The sequence below is a fragment of the Lottia gigantea genome (genome assembly GCF_000327385.1).
Source record: "Lottia gigantea unplaced genomic scaffold LOTGIsca_96, whole genome shotgun sequence".
In the NCBI taxonomy this organism is placed as follows: domain Eukaryota; kingdom Metazoa; phylum Mollusca; class Gastropoda; family Lottiidae; genus Lottia; species Lottia gigantea.
The window spans coordinates 576085-600532 of record NW_008711113.1 but is presented as its reverse complement, the minus strand read 5'-3'; the positions used below and the strand labels follow the sequence as shown (position 1 = coordinate 600532).

The following is a 24448-nucleotide window of genomic DNA, read 5'->3' as shown; positions in this document are numbered from 1 at the left end:
CGGAATGTTTTCCGTTCCGTTTCAATTTCAAGCAGCTCTGCTCCAAAGATGGGTGATCGCTCACTTCATGTGCGTTTGGCTCCGTTTGTTCAAGTTATATCTGTGAACGTAAGCATCTTCACCTTAAGTGTTATAGCCTGCGATCGCTACATCGCCGTTTTGCACCCGTTCAAGGCAGGGTGCTCCAAAAAATCTGCTGCGATAATCATATCAGTAATTTGGTGGGTAGCTATCACGACCGCCATACCCATGGTACTGTACTTTCGTGTCAGATATAATGTGGAAAATATAAAACAATGCGGACCGCTGTGGCCAACATTCTGGGAGAAGTTCCCACAATTTTACAGTTTAGTGCTTGTGTTTATACAATATATTTTACCATTGGTGGTGATCAGCTTTTGCTATTTTAGAATAGCTTGCCACATCTGGGGAGCTAGGGCACCAGGATGTAACATGAACACCGAAGACGTCAGAACTCGCAACAAAAAGAAGGTAAGATTCAATTCATTAAACGGTTTTTGTGGAGGGTGTTGTACGTATGGTGCTATAAGCAGCTTTAATATCCCCAAATGTGTTTCGGATAGTAATGTTTATTTAGGCATACACTCGCACATTCATCTATTGGGTTGCCGTGTAGCACAATTGAAACATCATCAGAGAGTATGCTATTTTTTAGTCTTTGTATGTTTATCAACTGACACGGCGTAAAACACAGCTGTAAGTGTTTTCGATAGCAAAACGAGGAAATGTCTCACAGATCTCATTTCAGGTTTCAATAAGGTCCATATCCATTTAAGAACACTACTTCTAATTTAGTTGCCAGGGAGCCGCGATGGCTCAGTGAGTTAGACGCTTGCTCGCTAACCTGAAGGTCCAGGGTTCAATCCCGGCATAGGTCGAGATAATACCTTCGGATTTTTCAACCCGGTTTCCCCCTGTCAGTGATGCAGGTGAGAGGGGCTGACATGGAAAAAGCGTCTAGTCGTTCGGATGGGACAATAAACCGAGGCCCCGTGTGCTACAGGCTGTGCACGTTAAAGATCCCTCGACAGTTGGAAATCGAAATAGAGTAGGCTAATGCCGCTGTCCTGGCAAAATTTCCCTCATTGCACCCTGCATGGCGTTGCCCGTCTTCATTAGCCCACATGGTGCAGAAAAGTAGGACGTAAAACTCCATTCATTTCATTTCTAATTTCCGTAAAAAAAATAATATTGACAATCTTCAAAGTACGTTTTTGGAATATAAAAATACTGCGTTTGCATGAAGTTAACGAATTTCTAGACTCCACAGAGAAATCTCAAAAATTACATAATATGTCTATGCTTTGTTTGGGCAAAGCTTTTGTCAACTATTTTTCTTTTCTTGGATTTTCACTGTCCTGGCAAACTTTCCTTCATTGCTCGCTGGTCTTCATTAGTCAATTAGGTGCAGAAAAGTAGGACGTAAAACTCATTTTACTTTATGCGGATTCCAATATGAAGGCGGTAATTAGATCATAGTAAAAACAATGAAATAATGTAGAAAAACTCATGACAAAAAAGCAACATTCACGAAAGAGATAATTTCATTAGTTATTATTTTTTTGCCTGGGAATATAGCTCGGTCGGTTGAAGCATTACAGCTATACAAAAATATGCTAAGAAAATAATGAGTTCTTATCTCGATATCAACCAGTGTAAGATTCTTGTGAATCTAAGTAAGATTGGTTTAACATAACGTCATCAGAACGCGACAGCATCAAAAATCTTGTCAGATAACAATTGAGAGGAGCAATTTATATAAAGCAGGAAACAATGATGAAATCTACTATTGATTAAAGACCAAACCTTACATTTTCAGCGCTCTATTTCGAATCCAACCCAAAGGAAACACTTTTATCTTTGGTTAATTAAGAATATCATTATTCTTCTTCTGCCACTTAAGCGTTACCATTTCCAAATCCGAGTGTCAATCAAGGAAACTGGAAGTGAATTAACATTATTCATTGGACGATCTTCAATTGTCAAGTAGAGGTCGATTGTTATTGCCATATCCGCCAAAAGTCACCAAAACAATAGCCTAGAATATCAATTATCCTCTAAATATTGCCCGGTTAATTCGTTGATGGATTGATGATAGTCTTCCCGAATCAACAAGATTAATTACTCCGGTCTCTTCTTTCCTGAATACTAATTTCCTTATTATTAACATGCAATGACGAAAGACTTACTGCTCATCGCGTACTGGAAGCGGCAATGACTGCAGGTCAATGACTGCTGACAAGTAAAAGCGGATTGGGACAATCATAGACCGAAACCTCGTGTGCTACGAGCTGTGCAAGTTAGCGACAGTTAGAAAAGAACATAGCAGGTTAATGCCACCGTCCTGACGAAATTTATCATTGCACACTGCATAGCACTGCTTAAATATATGCAGAAACGTATGACTACAATTTCCTTTCATTCATATCACATACAAGACATCGATGGCGACCCGATTAACAAATTTTAACCATGCCGGTCTGAAGCTTTTTAATTTTACTGTCCCTACCAGACCATCATTTGAACAGTTTGAGAGATATTATTATGAAAGAAAAAGTACGAAATGTTTTTTAGCGCTACAGATCCTTATACATCCAGGTCCCGCTCTCAGCAAACGTAGTGGCGGGGAATGATATTGCACGGACAACACACATGACCTCAGTCCATGCTTCTATCTAAACAACTAGACGTTTGCTCTCTGACAGCAGTAACGTAACGATTTAAAGATATCATCGACACCCGGTCTCTGGTTTGCGTCCTCCACCACCTTTCAACCACCTTCATTTCATTTCTATCAAATTGTGCAACTAACTTTGTAATTCCCAGAACTACATTAAGGATGTATGGTAGTGACAGGTCGTCCATAATAAGATTACTAACTCGAGATATGATGTATATTGTATCTATAAATATCTTTTACAATTTGTATCGTATTTCTTGCAATCCGGATACTGATTTCTCAAATTAAATTTTATTTTTGCTTATTAGTTGATGGTAGTCGACATAAATCACGCGAACGAAAACTTTGTGAATGGAAAAATACTATAAGGCAAAAAACCCGGCAAAATGTATCATAAATATCTTAATTTGAAAATTCTGATACATACTAGTAAAGGCATCTGGACTCTTAAGGGAACATAAAGAAGCAGTAGAGTATTATTTTCGACCACAGAATATGTAAGGGTTAGTCTTGTTTACGGTTTTAGAAGTGTTTCTGTTTTTATTTCTGCAAATGCAATAGCACCCTGTCGCGAAAAATGTTAACACAGTCAACCATATGTTCTCTTTGTCAAAGTTAATGTATGTATGACAACACTTAATCGTCTCTTTTGCTCACGACATTTCGAAGTGAGGCAGGCCTGTACATTTAGAATGTCCAAAACCCACGCCCCCTTAAATATGATCAGAATGGTTTCAAGCCTTTTTGATATGTTATGGTTTACTTCTTGGGCTATTCATCGATCACGGAGTTTTCTGGAAGCGAAGCTCTCTGATATAAATGATGTACTATTGTATACTGGATGTTAGTGTCTATCAGTAATTTATACCTTCAAGCAATCACAGAGGGGTATCGGATTTCTTCAAGGAAAGTTATGATTGATCAAAAGAAGGGGGCACACGAGCGTATATTTTCGGGCCGCTCACATCGACGACGACTGTGAAATGCCCGTTCCATTCGTCGGCAATTCCATTCACAGGCAGTGTCCGGTGAATTTTATCTCGCAATTTTTATTTAATTTTAACCATTTGGAAGTGATGTTGATATCTTGCAATGCTCGAAACACCATTTTGTATCGACCACATGATCTACTGATATACGCTCTTAACAATTATGCGCCCCTTCGTTATTTGGCGTAAATATTCTCTGGCGATTTTAATCGACGTGATTCACTGATTAGGCAAAACAATTATACTCGTCTGCCCCTGGCATTATGATTTCACTTGAGAAAGTATTTGCTTATTTACGTTGGTATTATCAGTAGTACAGAAAGGAAGTTCCACCAACCGAGATGTTATTCTGATGTCGAAACTGTATTTCCGGTCTGAAACTTGGCCTTTGTACATCAATTATACATTTCCTTTATCTAGAATATCCCACATCCTTTCAAACTGAGAAATGGAAATGATCATGCAGTTATAAAAGTATCATGCAGTTATAAAAGTCATAATTTGGTTTCTTCATAAGATAATAGTGCATAACCAAAATTGCTTATTCGAACTTTATCCTAAATTAGCCAATATATTGTCCTTTGACCTGCAATCCATTTAATTTTTTTACATGAAGTTTTCTTTGTAATTGTAACCTTTTTTTTGTGTACGAATAAAATTAGCATTTGTTTATGGTCGGATTTTAAACGGATGTGAACTCATTTCTATGTATTTAACGTCTACCGGTCTGTGCTAATGATAGATTGACGCGACCCCTGTTAGACTGGTAAAATTCTGTAAATTGAGCTCTCATTATGCTGTCTAGTCAAAATCTATTTCTGTGCTAGAAAAATACTTAATTAGTCCAATATATCCGCAGGGCATTAAAAACTTAATATAATTGCGGCAAGACAAAATAAAATGTCTATCTAAAGCTAAAAAAATCAAAATTGATAACTTGATTAAGTGTGGAAATAAAGTACAAGGTTTAATACCATTAGGCACGATATTGTTTTAGTAACGTCTTTTTAAGAATGAAATTTGACGGAATTTAACAGCCGAAGTTTCTGCTTCGATAAAAATTTTACAGGCCTTCTATGAGAGTGGAGGTAAAAACGCAAAGGCCTGTTCCCCAATCTTTTCCATCTTTATGTTAATAAAATATTGCATGAAAATATTTGGCTACAACCCAATTAGTGGAATTTTGTCAGGACAGTGGGCTACTCGTTTCGATATCGTACCGCAGAGGAATCTGCAGGTGTGCATTTAACCTTAGTTATTGCTCCATACCAACGACAAGTTCCTTCGCCATGTCAGTCCCATGTCATTTAAGAAGGTCATGCCAATAGCGTATGTTACACCATTGTTATTAAAACGATTATGTGATTGTGTAATATAAAGCCTAGAGGTAAATGGTATTACGTATTTAATTTTAAGCACTTTTAATCTCCGCCGTCCGTTTCGATTTAGTTTCAAAATAACTATTAATTAATTTTCAATAATATATAGAAATTTACGTCAACTTCACAGAAGAATAGATTTATCTACGTAAGGTTTACAAAGTATTGAAGTATTCAAATAATTCAATAGACTTTCGCAGACATACTAATGATAAGCAAAATATTGCCGTCTTGGAAACGAAATCTTATTCCAATTTTTCATCTAATATCTTTGTACAAGTCAGACACTTTTGACATGTATGTCATTACTGGCAATAAGCTTAATTCTCGTTAAGATTTTGAAACTGTCGTCTCATGTTCGTAAATAAATATGTATTAATTTGCAGTTTTTCAAAGTGAATTTGCATGTCAGACTGTGTATCACATTTATATAATTAGAGTTGAATACCGTCAACAATACGCACATAGCTCGGACATCATCATAAGCTGCTTAGTTAACAATAAGTACACTCCGTTTTTAATTATTCCTTTTAATGCTTACTCTTCTAGACACGTGATTCCACATTTCATTATGAAATTCTTACGCACTTATGACTCGTGTGAAAAGTTCATTAACTGCTACATAAGTTTTGCCAATATGTTGTTTTGATTTCGGGTTTCATTTTGCGACTCGGATCGTTAGTACTTGGTTTCTTTTTTTTCCAGTTTGATCCAGTAGATACATAGACGTACATGTATAAAGCATAGTTTGTTGGGGTATACCTTTATAAACAAAATTTTTCAACGGTGTTGTTTCGCTTGGCTTTAACGCCAACAAGAGGACACTGCTGATTTTTTACATGAGAACGCAGACCACAAAAATTCCTTGGTTGGTAACATAATGACACACAGCACTGCCCTACTAGTCGTCATTCCAACCCCACCCCCTTTCAGAAGGGGCAAATAGTTTGACCAACACTCCATTTGAATTGATTGAAATTTAATAGAATTTAACGTAAAGTCACAGTAAATTTTGGATAAGGATTCCTGTAGCTGCCACAGAAGTGACAATCATATCTCCCAGACCACACCACAATTTGGCACGTATGCAGCTCACGTACGCAGGATTTGACAAAGGAATTGGACACATGGAGTGATTTCCGACCAATAATTAGTGAACCTGGCCAATAAATTTTCATTGAATTGCCTTGGTATGACTCGGGCATGAAGATTACGAGCCACGAGGGGAATTTAATGCTGAAACAATTTATCTTCATATGGACTCATAGAATAGTAAACGGCACAAGTAATTCTTGGTTAATATTCTTAGTTAATAAGTTTGGTTCATAATCATGACTGACACAACATTCATCGTCAAAATCCTTCAAAAAAACACACTTCTATTTCAAAAGACACAATAAATGACAGGGTTCAAGCTCGATGAAGTTGAAATGATACCTTCGGATTTTTCAACCCGATTTTCTCTTGTCAACGAAGCATGTTGGAGGGGCTGACATGGAAAAAGCGTCTAGTCGTTTAGAAATCGAATAAAGTAGGCTGCTGGGCTGGCAAAGTTTCATTGCACACCGCATGACGTTGTCCGTCTTCTTTAGCTCATTAGGTGCAGCAGTTAGGACGTAAAACTCCATTCATTTCATAAAACGCAATAATGAGAACAAGAGCCGATTGTGGAAACTACGACACAAAATGCATTAAGATTTTCCCTCAACGGAATACATTTAAATGTAATTACACTAAATACAATGAAGGCAACGATTTAGTTAAGAAGTTCGACCGTAAAAAGCGGAATGGATCTCGACGCTATTTCCTCAATTCGAATAATTGAGGTTACTGTAAGTATTGCGTACAAAATCTTAACCTATTTTCAAGAAGTGAAAGGTGTCAAAGACCGGTTTGTAATGAACACCTGATCAGACAAAAACAATTGCCCCAGGTTAACCGAAAGTTATTAAGTTTCAAGTGTTTTTTTATTCTTTGGTGGTCATATTTCAAGTTACATGTCGGCGATCTACTTCGATTGCAAAATATTTTCACTGTTAAAATAGTACTTAATACATCATTTGCAGAGCACTATCACTGTTAAAATAGTGCTTAATCAACAATTATAATAGAGTGATATAGAAATATCACTGTTAAAATAGTGCTCAATACATCAATTGTAGAGTGATATAGAAACTCCACTGTTAAAATAGTGCTCACTACATCAATTGTAGAGTGATATAGAAACTCCACTGTTAAAATAGTGCTCAATACATCAATTGTAGAGTGATATAGAAATACCACTATTAAAATAGTGCTCAATACATCAATTGTATAGAGATATAGAAATACCACTGTTACAATAGTGCTCAATACATCAATTGTAGAGTGATATAGAAACTCCACTGTTAAAATAGTGCTCAATACATCAATTGTAGAGTGATATAGAAACTCCACTGTTAAAATAGTGCTCAATATATCAATTGTAGAGTGATATAGAAATATCACTGTTAAAATAGTGCTCAATATATCAATTGTAGAGTGATATAAAAATATCACTGTTAAAATAGTGCTCAATACATCAATTGTAGAGTGATATAGAAATGCCACTGTTAAAATAGTGCTTAGTACAACACATCATAGAGCGACATCACATTTAAATATAGTGCTTAAAACAACAATTGTAGACCAATATCATTGTTAAAATAGTGCTCAATACATCAATTGTAGACCAATATAAATATAATAAAACAGGACCTGAACCATGATATTTTTCAGAGAAAACGTGTGCCATACAACATCTTATTCTGGACTAATAAAAGTAGGAGGTGAAACTCCATTCTATTTTATATATTGTCCGTCTTTAATTTACATTGATCAAAGCTATCAAACTCTATCAAGAAATGGAAGACATCAGCAACTAGTACAAGGTATTTTCGATACATAGTTTTTCAATACCATAATTGACACCGGCAATCCTTATTCCAGACACTTTATTTTTGCCTTTTTAAAAATAATAATTCTCAGCCTGCACCCATTGTATAGCAACCAGTGCTTGTTAGTGTTCGATGAAAGTTAGTTAGTACGGTGCTGCTTAATATTATTCAGACATAGGACTTTGCAGCATTCTCGAACATATTTTTCACTAGCATCAGATAGTGGTTCAATTTAGAACTAAATTAAATACGATGCATGGTTCCATTCATTACTTATTTCAGACACCATAGTTTCCACCATTCTCAACCATAATTTTAACTAGCATCAGACAGTGGTTATATTAAGAACTAACATATGTAGGGTGTTATTTAGACACCTTATTTTCCGCCACTCTAAAATCAAATCATCACCTCTTTTTCAATTCAAATGAATATTTCGCTTTTTTCCATTTTCTATTGTTGAATTGGTAATGGCTACCGAACACCATGGCGCCAATTTTTTTCACGAATTTAATTTCATTTCATTTCAAGGTGGCTGATTGCCAAGACAGATGTTACTGACAAAATGACAAAGACCCAAATACAACAATCGCATTTGATTGATTAACCAGTCTCACATAGACTTGGTCATACAGTCAGGAAATTATACATTCCTTTCTATATAGGAAGGAGATCGGGGCATCTTTACACACTGGACTTTCAACTCCATCTTTTCTCCGAGTGTTCAATGATATACTGGGACTGGTTCGCCATCAGTTCGATCAATTTTACTTCAATCTCAGAAACGGACATTTTAGGAAGTAATAGGCCTTCAAAACCATGTGTGTCCGTGTATGCAACAAACAAAGGACGACTCGTCATTTCTTTATACATTGAGATATAAAGAAAATACATATATAAAATTTGAGGTATTTTGCACATTTCTAGTACTTATGAAGACTTATAAGACAATTATGAAGAAAATTTACCTATATTTAAGACCAAAATTAACCCCTAAAAAGTCAATTTTAGTTTTTCAGTAGAGGGATAAATCCATTCAAAAAACTGCAAAATATCCATTTTGGTCCAATCCGCAAATGGTTCGCCGAAACCATGTCATGTTAAAACATGTAAATCTCTCAAAACAAATTAGAAATGCAGTCACCGCTGAAAAAGAACGACAAGCACGCAATGAATTTAACTTTATTTCTGTAAATTGTAGGTTTATTAGCATATTCTATTTTGTTATATTCAACTGTATGCGTGTCAATGTGTTATTCCACTGCACATGGTCTTATAGGTTCAAACGTAAATAGAACGAATGCGAACAAAAAAGGTTGATTGCATTTGGATAGTGATGAAGCGCTCATGTCTTGCCGCTTTCGGTAATTTTGCATTTATATCTCTTTACCTTGAACTAAGAACATAATGCGAACGAATTGTTGCATTAGAGATTGATTTTTTCTTTGCCTTCCCTAGAATGATTGTTTTCTCGAGATCATTTAGAACAAACATGTTAGCATATGTAGTCGTGATATATTAACCTTGACTCGGTAATAATCATCTGTAAGCATGATGGAAACTCTTGTTCAAGTTGAAAACCGTGTCAGATACCATTAAGCTTCTAATGAGCTGTGTCTTTTTTTTCTTCCGTCTTACATAATTTAAAACATGTAGAAATATGCAGTTTTGAGATATTAAGCTTAGTTTAGTAATAGCGTGCATAAATCAGCTTGGCTTGATGGAAACTCTGACACGTGTCATATTCATATAAATAATGACGGCAGACTAAACATTTATTTTTAGATTTCAAATCTGTGCGTTAGTGTCCAGCTTTGACTTCGCTGTAGATATTTTGACTTCAAATCGACAAGAAAAGAATTTTAAAAAGTTGCATTGTTTGTAATTACCCTGTTTGTTCTTAGAAAATCACTTCATACATTTCTTTTAAAAAAGATCTTCTTGGCGAGTCTCGAGTGTAATTATCACACTCTGTTACGACTTGGATAATTCAATTAGGATTATGAAATTCAAGAAACGACTTTATTTAACAGGTGTCTGGTGTAAAAACACGAGTCCGAAAATAGCACAAGGATAAAAAGCAAAACAATTCCGAGAATTAAAAGTGGTAATGTGCGATAATTTAATGGAAATTCTGAATTATTTATTTCATTGTGGTAATGAAGAATGGGAAATATAGTTAATGGTCAATAATTTTTGTCATAAATGGAATGATAGCGATGGCCACAATGCGCCCACAATTGTAATGGCAGCCAAGTCGTCCTGGAGGTTGAAAAGAGCTATCAATAAATGAAACATTTTGAGAGTAGCATGTGTATACTACAAGAGCTTTATTCACAACCTCTTTCTCTTTTATTTATTTTCGAGAGGGTTATCCTTAAGTAGTAATAAACAATTTCACCAAGTTTCTTTTAAGAATTGTGCCTCCTAGACTGTTTACGAGCTAACAATTGAACGCGTTTTAAGATCAAGGGCAATAACTTATTAAATATTTATTATTTATATTTTCTGATTTTCAATAAGGGTGATTACAAACACTTGATTTCATCAAAATCCATCAAGCAATTTCATCAAAATCCATCAAGCAACCCGTTCTCTATCGTGTCCACAACAATTGTGGATAGACATGCGGAGGGACGACGTCTATGTCAGTGAGTAAGACGTTTGCTCGCTAACCACAAGGTCCAGGGCTCAATTCCGGCATAGGTCTGGATGGTACCTTCGGATTTCCCAACTCGGTTTCCCTTGTCAGTGATGCAGGTAAGAGGGACTGACATGGAAAAAGCGTCTAGACCCTGTGTGTTACAGGCTGTGAACGTTAAAGATTCCTCGACAGTTGGAAATCGAGACTAATGCCGCTGTTCTGGCAAAATTTCCCCCATTATACCCGGCATGGCGTTGTTCATCTTCATTAGCCCTCATGGTGCAGAAAGACTTAACACTCATTTCATTTCATTTATGTGTGGACGTATAACAACGAAAATGGAAACAATCAGTCCTGTGTCTTTATTCGTTATTTTCTCATTTCATATTAACATAGACACCAACATTGGGAGAAGGAAAACAAAAGATGGGTTACAGAGCCGTCGATGCATATTCATGACTTCATAATAAATCATGGCGTCTAAAAGCTTTACGCAAATAAAAATCAAAGTTTGAAATGATTTAATTTTTAAAAACCTTAATCTTTTTGAAGTTGATGTAGGAGTTCGTGAATCTTTAACAATTATATGACAAAACTTGGCACTTTTCTCAAGTAAATAAACATGCAACACTGAGGAATAATTGACAGCAATTCATTAACTCTCTGAAACGCAGGCAGAAATATGCGGGGTTTGTCAGATACGAAAGAATGTTCTTGATTTCAACACGATCTCCGCTTAAATAAAAAAAAAGATCTTGATGACACGGAGAATGCCATCCTGTGATTATAATTTTATTTCTTAATATTAGCTATGTTATTTTGCTATCATAAGTTCCGGGTTATCTCGGTCCTTCATTTGCTCAAAATCACCAACCATGTCACTTCTTCGTGCTGTGCAAGGACCATAACCAAAACCAAGATTACGGAGTTCTTTAGGCTGGCAACGATCACAATGCATCGTCCAAAGAATAACTAAGTGTACCAGGAATATTGTTAGCTTGTGCCACTTGAATTATTAACAGAGGTTCGTGAGGTTGACCAATATAGGGGTAGAGCAGTGTTCATCCTCGGATATTTTAACTCGCTGAAGTAAAGTGGTGCCAACAAACCAGATCTTCTTGGACGTTCTACCACGGATGAACGATGCTAAGGTGAAGCAAACTCGACAACGAAAATTGAAATGAGCTGAATTCCTAAACCTCTGGGTTAATGTATTTTCATCAAACCTTAACATTTTCATGGCTGTGTCACTCAGAAAGACCAATCTGGAACTCCAGATAAACCGAATTCCTTACTCGATCGGCTATCATATCCATATCTTCTTGTCAGTTTCACACAGACTTACCAATATGGACCTCCAGATCTTACTGGACTCCTAAATTGCTGAGGAAAAGCTATCCCAATAGATTCGCTTTCCATCAAATTATTTTCTTCTTGACAAGGCAGACCATTTCGTAAATCCAGGTGAGCTGAAGTAATGCTGTTCCGATGGTCACCCTCGATTTCTTATAATCCTGACATTTTCCCCTATTAGTTCTGTCTAGAAATCGCCAAGCTCTCGTGAAGTTCTTATTTATGGAGAGTTCAAATTATTTTGTTGTTTCAAATTTGAAACATGAGTTGACGTCTTCAATTAGATAAGCAACCAGTTCTAATCCCAATACATTAAAACATGTCAAAAACATAAAATGCTTCCTTTTCTATAAACATTGGCGACGAATATTCTCGCATATGGCTGCACATCGGCTGTCATACCCTCTCTAGGGACAACAAGTCTTTCAAGTGATAAAAACTCAAGCGATCTATTTCGAATTTTCCCCTCTGTTGGGAATTGTAAATATGAATCTCCAGCTGCATGTTCCTCTATGAATGATTTGCTTTAGTTATTCTTTTGAAATGAATCATCCGTTAAAAAAGAAGCAATCCATCCACTCTAATATTTCACAAAGTGGTATACTCATTGTAGTGTGATTATGAAAACCACGCGGTATTTTCTTTTTTTTGAATGTTCTGTTAGTCAAAGTGCAGAAAACGTTACAGTCCTAAATCAAACCACGCAAAGACTTTCATTTAGAAAATGAATGTTGACGTTTGAAGTTTCTGCACCTTAATGGGTTAATGATAACGCCGGGAAGCGGTGGTTATTTTACCATGATAACGACAATAACACGTTATTTTCGGATTAGTACAGAACCTGTAGAACACTGGGCCTATTTTAATATAAACGTTTTTATTCTGGTGTTTATGGATATGTGGGTTTTGTTGGTATTGCTACCAATAAAGGTATGAATGGGTTCTTCTACAAAAACAGTACCTATAGCCATCAAAGATATACTTCATAGCTTGTCAGCCCTTTTTGCACCATGATGACACCTTATACAGATTAGTACAGAAATTACACAACTTGTAGAACACTGGGCCTATTTTAATATAAACGTTTCTTTTGTCCCCCATTGTGCAACACTTCATCCACTATTCATGTAATTTTCTCTTTGATGTTTTATCAACTCTCCCACTGTTCTGTTGAATGATTAGTTCTGCCACAACCGAAGCAACACGTAGAATGTGGAATCGATAGAGTTTTATTCCGGGGTTTATGGATATGTGGGTTTTGTTGGTATTGCTACCAATAAAGGTATGAATGGGTTCGCGCCATCTTCTACGAAAACAGTACCTATAGCCATCAAAGATATACTTCATAGCTTGTCAGCCCTTTTTGCACCATGATGACACCTTATACACACTCAACTTGTCAAACGAACCATCAGGGGAAACCTTGATTATGTAAAGTTTAAAGGATTTCAGCTATTGGGAATATTTGTAAAGCACAAAGACATTGGAAGCGAATTGTGTTATCTAAGCTGCTTAACGTAAGCTGGTAGTTCTTTGACATATTAAAAAAAACAGAATAAAAGTAAGGATTAACCTTTGAAAACCATTCATTAAGTTAAGTGTTTTGGAATGCCATGTGGAATGTCAAACTTTCGTTTCAGTTTAAATTTAACTATTTAGGTACCCACGAGAACGTTTCAAACCACGGACTATATGAATGAACTGTAGACAACAACTCCGGAGTTAAAATTCAGAAAGGAAATGGTAGGGCGGTTTCGATTCTCACAAATGTACAGGCCTAGGATGCAAAAAAAAATAGTTCATTTAGAAATTGGGATAAGCGGTCTGGAACTGTTGGGTAATTTTCTGATGAACTGATCTGATCTGAAATTAAATGCAATTATAACTCCCCCAATAAGCGTTAGGTTAGTTTGCTGTACACTTATTCGCTTTAGCTGTGTCTTTAACACACCCGGACAAACAACTTGAGCCTTTTTAATGTCAGTCCTTTCGACCTATGTGGAAATCGAACCTTGTATCCCCGAGAAGAGAAAAAGCGTCCAACTCCCTTCTAAAGGCGGCCTCTTATATATATTCTGTAAAACCAGGAATGCAGTTTGAAAATGTTTTTTTCCGCTGTCCTGACAAATTTCCCACACTGTTCACTGCATAGCCTTTTCCGTCTTCAAGAGTGCAGAAAAGTAAGACGTAAAATTCCATTCATATCATTTTCTTTTCCATGATTCACACCATTTGGTCGATAGCTCTAACATAAGATAAAATTGACCAGCGCTTATCAGAAACTTCATTTTCAAATCTTAACGAATTTAAGTGCTTCAGTCGGCGGATAACGATCCAATCGATGTCATTGATCACCAAGATTAGCCATGTGAACAAGCACTTGATATCCTGTAACATGGTAAGATATCGGAATAGTTGAGGTCAGCTTGATTCTCATGTCAGATACGGGATATTTCATTTTCGCCGTGTTATATGTAGTTTTGAAAGCTATTTTAGGTACTCTTTGCTGCTTTAATAGACTGGGTAAAGATACTTACGGCCTTCCTCCAAATTTGGTGTATGCGGAAATCCTTTTCGATCGCTTAATAATACCCATTATTTTCGGATATGATATTACATGGACTATTGCTTTATTTGGACTGAGTCGAAGTCACTTACGGTCCTACAAATGTGGTATTTGAATTAACTAATTTCGATCGCTTCAAAAATACCTCTTATCCTCGGAAATGAATGGCATACCAACATCAACTCATTGCATTTCTAATATCTAGTTCACCCTTTTGGGTGAATACGGTTCGTCCTTCAATCACAGGATAAAATAGGTTGGGCAAGAGAATTGTCTTACTCCATGATTCGTGATTTTGAGTTTGAAGATGAGCTGTGTTTGTATCTTTAACGACATGAGCCAAGTTCAGCGGAACGTATGGTGATCATGACCATGTATAAGTAATGACATCATGTCATTCTACCAGCTGTTAATGGGAACGAATTGGATATTCCGGAAATCATCAATGCCAAGATGGTTTGGCAGTGGACCAGCTGGTAAACAGGATCCTAGTTAAAAATAATTGATTTGATGACCATGTGTTGTTTTTCTCCATGTGATTGAGTCTACTATATTAAGAAGATCAACAGCGTGGGCAAACAATCGAAGCTTATGTAATCAGTAGTCGTCATGCTGGTAACCGTCTACGACAACACTCAGGGCTTCATTTCGTTATTCATAGGATTGTAACCCTCTAGTCTACTGTGAATGACAGTGGCGGCTCTAGTTAGGGCACAAGAGCGGGAACCTGTCTCCTTATTAAGAAGTTTTGTACCTGCAATTGTACCCCAACTTCATTCATTTCTAACACATTTAAAAATATGATTTTTATAAGTTAGCCTCAAAATATATATCAGAATGGACCATAGAATTTAACTTTTTCGAAATTTTCTATGGGAACAACCATCTCAGGCGCTCCATGGAATTTCAGCCTTGAAAGTTGCCCTCCCATGGCCTTTTCTTTGTACCCCTTGTCTCTCAGGGCTGGTGCCGCCACTTAAATGAAACAGTCCAGTCAGTCCAATTCCTCAGTAAATAATAAGTTACTGACTATAGAGAAAATGAATATTGAAGGACTAATCTACCAAGATTTCTTAGTGAATACGTTGACCTCAATGGATTATGTACAATGTCTTAACCTATATCCTGTGTATACCAATATTCCTGATCCCATCTAGTTCATCTCTCTTGGAGCACTGTATTGCATTTATTTCTTCATTGAAACAGAAAATAACTCCATTTCATTTATCATGTTCATAGAAACGGAAAAGTGAGACGTTATAAGCCTAAGGAGCCACTAGCAGAGCAAAATCAAAAGAGTCAAAAGGTTAAGAGTGCAGCACCCATCCTTTTAAAGGATCAGATCTAAGCACTCTTTCTGTGTTACCTTTATATCAAACGGTTTTTTCTAAGATGACTTAATCATATTTTAAAAGCTCAGATATTACAACCGCATGATTGCTTTCCGTTAGTAATTGTGGAATCAGCTCCGACATGTGCTCGATTAAAGTTGGAATTAATAAATTACGCCTTTTTAAGGGGGATATTCTTGGTCGCATTGGTGCGTTTAAGAGAAATTAATTAATTATCTTCGTGATGACTGGTGACCACATAAACACCCACAAAACGTGTATTGAAACTCTAACGTATTCAGATCATTCATTGATTGCCTATTATGAGTTGATACCCCGACATGATTCAACAAAATACTCTCTATTTTTTAAATCTTGTTCAGTGTAAAAACCCTAAAAAATTAACGATCACAGACTCCAGTCTCCTGATATTTAGGGAATTTTCTTCAGTACCCTGTCGGCATTCAGCTTTGCACTTCTGTATCAAGGAACATTCTCGGTATAAAAATCTATACACCCCAAAATATTTAGGGAATAATCTTCAGTACCCGAAAGCGTTGAACCTCTGTAACTAAAGAACTGGCTCAGTATAAAAACACTGTACAAATATAAAAAATTACGACCACACAGTTACGTACTATGAAATTTTGAGAATTTTCTTTAGTAGGCCTACCCTACAGGCATTCAACAACGTTCTTCTGTATAAGAAGCTATACATCAAATCGGCATTCCATTAGATCACTAGGCAAGTTAATTGAATGGAGAAGGTATTAAGAAAGAAAATTGAATTCCATTCATTTCCCTAAACGGATCAATGATATATTGAAAGTATTGTACCAACTGGCTTTTATTTTCTAGTAACACTTCTAATCACTTCCGTATTGGATAGAGCCTGCTCTACTGTCATTCGGTGATTTCATTAAAATGCTTAATGAACATGGATGAAGGTTGGTCTAAGATAAGCTGCATTCTTTTCAAACTAATACCACTCCTTGCAACCCATCATTCTTAGCTCGGAGACTGATACCATTTTTAAACGTTGAAGTCATATGTACTTTTGTAGTTGTCACTTGGTTTATCAGCCGGGCATTCCTTTCGGAGAGTAAGCTGATTTGAGGCTGTGACTTAGCGACTTCAAGAACAAAGGGCTTATGATAATAATTTGAAATTCAAATTATCATGCCATCAAATCTCATAGGACCAACAATATTCAGCAAATATGATTTAAATACCTTATCATGCTATAAGCTTACTTCTCGTCAAATCCGAACTTCTCCATTAATCGTATTCATTGATAGGGGGAACCGAGGCCAAATGCCAAAATATCATCTCGACCTATGTCGTGATTGAACCCTGAATCATAGTCGTATATTCAATTCCTGACAAACAGTCATTTAAGAACATTCAATAACGTCCATGGACATAACTTCCTTATTTCTGAGTATGGTTAGTGGTGCTCACAAAGGGTTTTCGCATATGATTCTTATTTCATTTTATGTGTCTTTGATAAAGTCATAAAAGCTGCATTACCGTAAATTGGTAATTCAGGTCTGTAGGCGTGTTTTCATTCCTTATGAGTAATAAATGTCCAAACATGACGAGGATTTTAGTATTCCAAGCTAGTGGAAGCAATAAAAATATGACAGTATTATTTGCTGTGGTAACAAACATGTCAAATTTTATTACGACAAGTATGCATGTATACCTCAATCTCAATTTTAACTCCGTCAAGAATTCTTTCAAGACAATTTTGTTGCTGTCAAAGGTCGGAAAAACAGAATCGTCAATCGGGCGTCTTGTTATTCCATTCCTGTTATTGAATGCTATCAATTTTCCAGCTCGTTTAAGAAATATAATACCTACATTTTCACTTGAACGATTTCCTTTATTCACAAATTGAATGAATGAATTACCATGAACTTTAAACCTAATCAATTTAAATCAAGGAAGGCGTAAAATCTGTTTAACAATATGGTGCTAAAGTGGCTGGAATATAGCACTTATGGTCACTTCCTTGTGAAATTTAGCTGGTAGCAAACGCCAATATCGAATCGTCCATTCGGCGTTAATTGTTTAAACTATTTCAGATTTCAGTTATCCAAAGAACAGTCATTATGTTGATATTTTTTGCCATCATTGTTTACTCAACTATTGGCTAAGATTTCGTCTTAACGTGTCTTATTATATATACAAAACTATTTGCGTTGCTGTAGTTCTTTTTTTGTGGATTCTCAAAATAGGTTTTCTATTTAGTTATGTTCCAAAGATTTTTTTTTAACCTAGGAACAAATACTTCTTGTTATTTTAACCCCCAGCGAGGTTCCATAATTATAATTGATGTATAAATATTCATTGATTAACATAACTTGTAATCATACATATATACCGGGTGTTCCAAACAAACAAAAAACGTCATAAATGTCTACGGGTAGTACTCCAGCCGTTGGTAAACTGATCTCTTTCAAAATTCTGACAGATATATTTCAATATGTCGTTGTCCAACCCTAAAAATATAAAAACCATCGAATAAAAAAATACTGCCCCGAAGCAAATAGCATGTAAAAAATTCAATATCAAGGCAACTTACCTATTTCAGCCTGTGCTGGTTACAATAACAAATTATCAAAAAAATATTCATTAAAATTTCTACCGCACTGTTATGAATGTAAAGCAGGTTTCTTAATTTATTTATACTCATATTTTTTTTTCTAGAAAGTATTGTCGTGATATTGTGAATACTATGTTTTTAAAAAGATAATTGTTTTATCTGCAAATATTTTTTTGTCATTTCAAGCTCATTAAAACGTTAATAGCGACAAAAAATAGTAAAATTAGATCTTTTTAATTATTTTGTACACGTCTTGAGCAATTTCTTACAATATCTGTTTGCATGATCGAAGCCAAATGATATTGGAGCTTAGTGGGAAAATTTGAACACTTGTCAATGTGAACTGAGTCCGGGTAGCTCAATTGGAAAATTGTTTCTAAATGCGCACTCCCGTAGTTTTGCGCTCTTCAAGCTATCACGTACAGAAAAAGTTAGACGTAAAATTTCGTTCCGTTTAATGTATCCAGTATTGGATTCATTATGATCATAATATAAGTAACGACGGGATGTCTTACCGAAGACACCTGCGTCGGTATTTATTATAGTGGAATGGAAAAAAATAAAATATTGACAGAACAGGATACATCATAACAGATTGCAATAACCTTCTATTCTTCTTTATTGCAAATTCGATATGGGCATTATATTCGTTTTTGTATTGCTCCCTTAAATCGTTGTTCTTATGGGATATTTAAATGTGTGTTGGAAACACGCTTCCAATCGTATTCTACTCCAAGTTACAACGTTTTTCACTGTCGATTAACCTGAATGCACAAATATTGTCAAGATTCATTATTTTCTATGACATTTATGTCAAATTCTTCATTCTAATAGAAATTTATGCGCAGATCGTTGAACACGCGAAAAAAGTTTCTCTTTTAACGAGGCAATATTTAACTCATATACAAGAATCCAAAAGGCATTCTTCACATATTGCTTTGTGAACTACAAATTGCCTAAAGGGCTTTGGTTAACATAAAGTGCAATGACGACATTAGATTTTCGAATATCTCAAATAAAATGGAAACAGCTTATGGTCAATTGCGTTCGTGGTAAAGTTAATTCCGGGATATCAAAAGCGTGGAGCATAATTTTGGGTATTAAGCATTAGGAAATTGAAATCAATGTTTTCAAAAATGAATGTGGAATATCTGAATATAAAATCGAAAGTAATTATTTTGGGTTAGAAATAATAGTCTCAGCAGTACGTTATTAGAAATGGAAGCTCATTTGAACATCAATTTTTGATTTTGTCTTAATGATTAATAACGTTGGAGGTAGGAGTAATAGATTCGGTTTTGAGATTGATTAAATATATATCAGGGAAGGGGAATTTCAATTCCCCGAAATATTGTAGAGGCTTGGGAACAGATTCTTTACTTAAAAATAGAACTGGGCAAACTGTTGATGTTCTTCTTATCTGTAAAAGCTGGGCTTCTAGAAGTCTTAACTAATGCTCATTGATTATTTTTTGAATAGTGATTTTCGGTTGGTTCGTTGGTATATGACTAGTTATCCGCTTTCAGCGGATGCTGATTTCGCAAACTAGGTTGTTGTTGGTAGTCGTAGTAATTGGATTATTGTTTCTTTTAACCTCCTTAAACATGGATTGCGTTAGTATCCATCATGAAATAATTAAAGGCGTTAAGCTTCTTTTGATGTTACTGAGGACCAATGAATGAGTTTCTGAATTAGACCCACGGAATTTATCTTGACTTATGAGAATGGTCACTGACGTTCGTCATATATGATCAATTTAAATGACAATAAGGCACATTTTGAGACGGTCATAATTTATAGCTTAAATTAGATCAATTGAAACTTTATTGAGTACCATTTCATGCAATATTTCACTTATAATAGAAGTCTCAATTGGTCGCAATTGGCTAAATCAGCGCCGATTCTGTTATGATACACGTTGACATTAGTTGTTATTCTTACAAGAACAGTTTTTAAAAAGTTGAGTAACGTACATGATTGTCTGGTCTGAGTATACAATTGATCTTGTTTGACTAAAAAAAACAAATTAATAATCGAATAACGTCAATAACAATATTTATAATAAAGATAATAAATACATCATCCTCTGTTGATATTATGATATGCCATGGCTGCATGTTGTAAAAAATGTTTATTTGGTCTTATAATATACACAATGCAATGGATGATGTAAAATACTAATGATGTATGAAAAAAGTTATTCAAGCCAATTCTCTCTCGATTTGGGAAATGTACAAGCTATCATTAATTTAACAAATAAAAAAATAAATTAATCGCCAAGCCATTTTTCGAAATATCCGAAGTTATTTTTCTAATTATTCAGTAAAAGATACTTGTCCGACTGTTCAAGCTATTTCCCTGGTGATTCAAGTTAGTTTGCGAAGCATAAATCCTATTCTTAATTTGTTAAAGACAGTTATTCAACCTATGCTCGAATATTGCAAGACAAGCCATTCCTCATCTAATTTTGAGAGACATAATACATACATTAATCTTAATGAATCTTAATTTTACTGTTCTAGAATAATTCAAGCTATGTTTCGGCGATAGTGGCACAACTATATAAGTGGGGACTCCTCCCCTGGGATATTTTGCTCTCCTTTTTCTTGGGGTAGAACCCCTGGTTCAACCAGTCTTTAAGGTAGTTGAGCTACTATTCAGTGATATGCGAGGCATAACACATGAATTAATCTTATTTAAGCCATTTGGAGAGAAATAGTTATTATCCAATGTAAACTGTCTCGGACTCATTGAAATAAATGACTTAGTTCATTAGTCTACCCATATTGATTAGGGTCAAGAAATCAATCGAATCATGTTCTCCGATTTAAAAGGCGTGAAGAGTCTTTGAAATCTGACAGACGTGGAAAATAATTCTCATACTTGAAGCAAAGCGTATCAAAATGTCTGATGATTTGTAAAGACATTACGGGATTTCCACTATTAAATGTCTGATACTCTTATGAAGGAAACAATTTGAAGTTTAGAAAAAGTTACGAGACAGCCACGTATCGCATGTAATTTTATGTCAAAATAATGCACCAGGACTGAAGCCAGTGCATGGGGTTGGGGTTTGGGTGGCGTGTAGTACATCCGAAGGGGAATGGGGTGTTCGTGGATTTCAGAAGTAGAGAAATGTAAAGCACATCCGAAATATATCATCTTCACTTCAATGTATTACAAACTTACTCTAATAAGTTGACCTCAATGGGCACTTTTCTTGTATTATGGAAGTTTGTGAATTGAATTGATTGTACGCTGGCGAATACAGCCAATCAAAGCCCTCGACAGAAATATGGCATGTGTGCTTGTAAGCTTTCGTCTACGCTTTGATTTTACAGCAGAAAATAAACTGCATTGTAATTCCTTAAAAAGTATACAAGAAAAATTTGTAATCGTGTTCCTGATTAGGCTACTGGTACTTCAATTATTCTTTATTACAGGTAGTCAAGATGATGATTATCGTGGTTTGTTCCTTTGTACTATGCTGGTTACCACTTCAAGTCTACAATCTACTAAATGTATTGTATCCAGCTATTAATTTGTAAGTATTAAGGATTCTTTTCTGTTTCTTCTGTCAGCTACATTTAATATATTAGCAATTACTTGCGTATTATTTTCATAGTTTTGTCCCGAGATCATGAACATATTTTGAACATTTGCTGCTTCGAAGACGAGACTTTTCATTGTTCGAGATATCCTCAAGATCGCGTGAATGAAACCGTTCAAACTCGACTTCTTCACACAAAAATATGTCAAATGTATCCACGGCTAAGTGACATTTAATGAGTGGGTCGTAGAAATCCGACAAAGTTGCTTTTGATGCATTTTGAAAAATTTCCCCATATTCCATGAATTTTAAGTTAATACGTTTTCAAATAAAATTGAGTGAAGTATTCAGCCAATCTTATGAAATAGCCAATATTTAGATAAGACAAATTCCCTTTCTTGGCCAATGTAAATGATTTTTATCAGATGAAGTTGTTTAAACAGAATATCGTCGATGTAGTTAGTGATATCAGGTGTCCCAGAGTAATCATAACACGACCACTTATTGCGATAAGATAAAGAAATTATTACATCAATATCATATGATCAACCTATACAATCCTAAAGTGAGCATAAATATCATAAACAACACACAAGACAATCGAAATCGCCCCTTAATATCTCTCACGGCAAATTGAAATGAGCTCCTTTGCAGGTTAACTATATTTTAGGAGCATGTTTTCATAGTTGTGGAACAATTTTATGTTGGGTTTACATTCGCAAAGGGGGTTTTTAACGCCTCCCTCAGGTACTGAACGATTGCTCTTGAAGGTCGTGATGTGTCCATAAGAGCTAGTAGATCAACGTAATGAAATTATTTATTTAGATGATTGATGTTCATAAACTTACTATATAAAATTGCCATTGAAGGCTTCCCTCTAGAAGGACTTCGTTCCTATCATGTATACAGCTATGATTTTGCACTGACTGGAAATTGGGGCGTTCTTCAACAATTGTATCGGGGTTTGAATTGTAAATATATATGACAAATTTAACGTTAAACGTGGGATAAAAAGATCTGAGGTGCTGGTCTAGATCTTAATCAGTGTCGTGTAAATATTTCATACAGACATTGCTGCTCATCGATATTTCTGGCCTTTTACACGATTTCCTTTCCGAATATGGTAAATCCAATCCAAAGCCAGTTGAAAATGTAAACACAAGTAAAGCCTGTAAAGTAAGTTGGAGCTAAACAGGTTTTATCCTCGACAGTTGGAGATAGGAAATTAACAATTTGCAGATGTGCTAGTACAAATTCCCTTATTGCTCTCTTTTGGGGTTGCCTGTTTTTTTTAAGTCCAATCAAGGCTCACCATTTTATTTCCTTCAAAGCTTCTGCCTTAAGATATGTGTACAATGTATTGGAAATAGGAAAATAACAACTTGCGGATGTGCTAGTACAAATTCCCTTATTGCTCTATGTGGAGGTTGCCTGTTTTTTTTTTAAAGCCCATTCAAGGCTCACCATCATTTTATTTTTTTTTCAAACCTGCCTATAGATATGTGTACAATAGCTTTGTTTTCGATGGCATGTACACTTGGTGGTTAAATTAGGACATTCCGTTTACGTGCTTTCGAAACTTGTTAATGAGTTTTTCGTAAAACAAGTGTAATGTATATTTTTTTTTTTATTTCAATTTCGTCTCAAGAGAGATAAGGTTACAACCAAGAGAAACTTTACGTGGCTAAGTGTCAGTTTGATATGTCTAAGCCTACCAACGTTTCTGAGATTTTTTTCATCCTAAGTAGATCTGACAAATAATTGCGTAATAGTTGTTTGTCTGGCTATTAATAATTTTGAATGAAACTTCAAGGTTTAACGTAATGTGATTCTTTCTTAAAGTACAAAATTGAAGAAATGCAAAATAATTCTGATAAAAACTTTGAATACATAAAAAAACATACATGAAACAAAATATGAAACATCGATGAAAAATATTTAAAAAAAATGCAACTTCCATTTTTCTGACCAAGGCCATTATAAAATCAACATGTTTTCACGTGAATTCTACACTTGCCAATAATCACCATCCGTGGCTAAATTACGACAGAAAATCGACTCATCAATTAACATTACTTTTGTTTAACGAAGAGACAACCATTTTTGACCAGACAAACGTGTTACGGTTACTTTGTTGACGCAGTATTAAAATCAAATGTTGTTTCGCATTTCAGGATGCGAGTTAAAATAAACCCCTTTGAGATTCAATAATCCCTATGAATAACCATAATGAATATATTTGATCACGACGACCGTCGAATTAACGCAAATTGTGTATATTCTTGAGAATTTGCTGCTAAATCTGGAACAATAAAAGCAACTCTCAGCGGTCTCGATAACCTTGAGAATCTTTGAACCGCGTCACGTCTAGAAATAGCTGCAGCCATTGTCTTGTTAACAATATTGTTATTG

At 35.4% G+C, this 24448-nt stretch overlaps 1 protein-coding gene across 1 annotated transcript in view; it reads left to right on the top strand.

Moving 5' to 3' along the window:
- Positions 1-339: 339 nt before the first annotated feature.
- The window catches only part of LOTGIDRAFT_92844 (hypothetical protein), a gene marked incomplete at both ends in the record, with an annotated part of 35080 nt that continues 10971 nt past the window's right edge, over positions 340-24448 (top strand). Inside the window, 2 exons of the mRNA XM_009068936.1 lie at positions 340-492; positions 21930-22030. Coding sequence (XP_009067184.1) covers positions 340-492; positions 21930-22030 — 254 coding nt within the window. The remainder of the gene's footprint in view (positions 493-21929; positions 22031-24448) is intronic.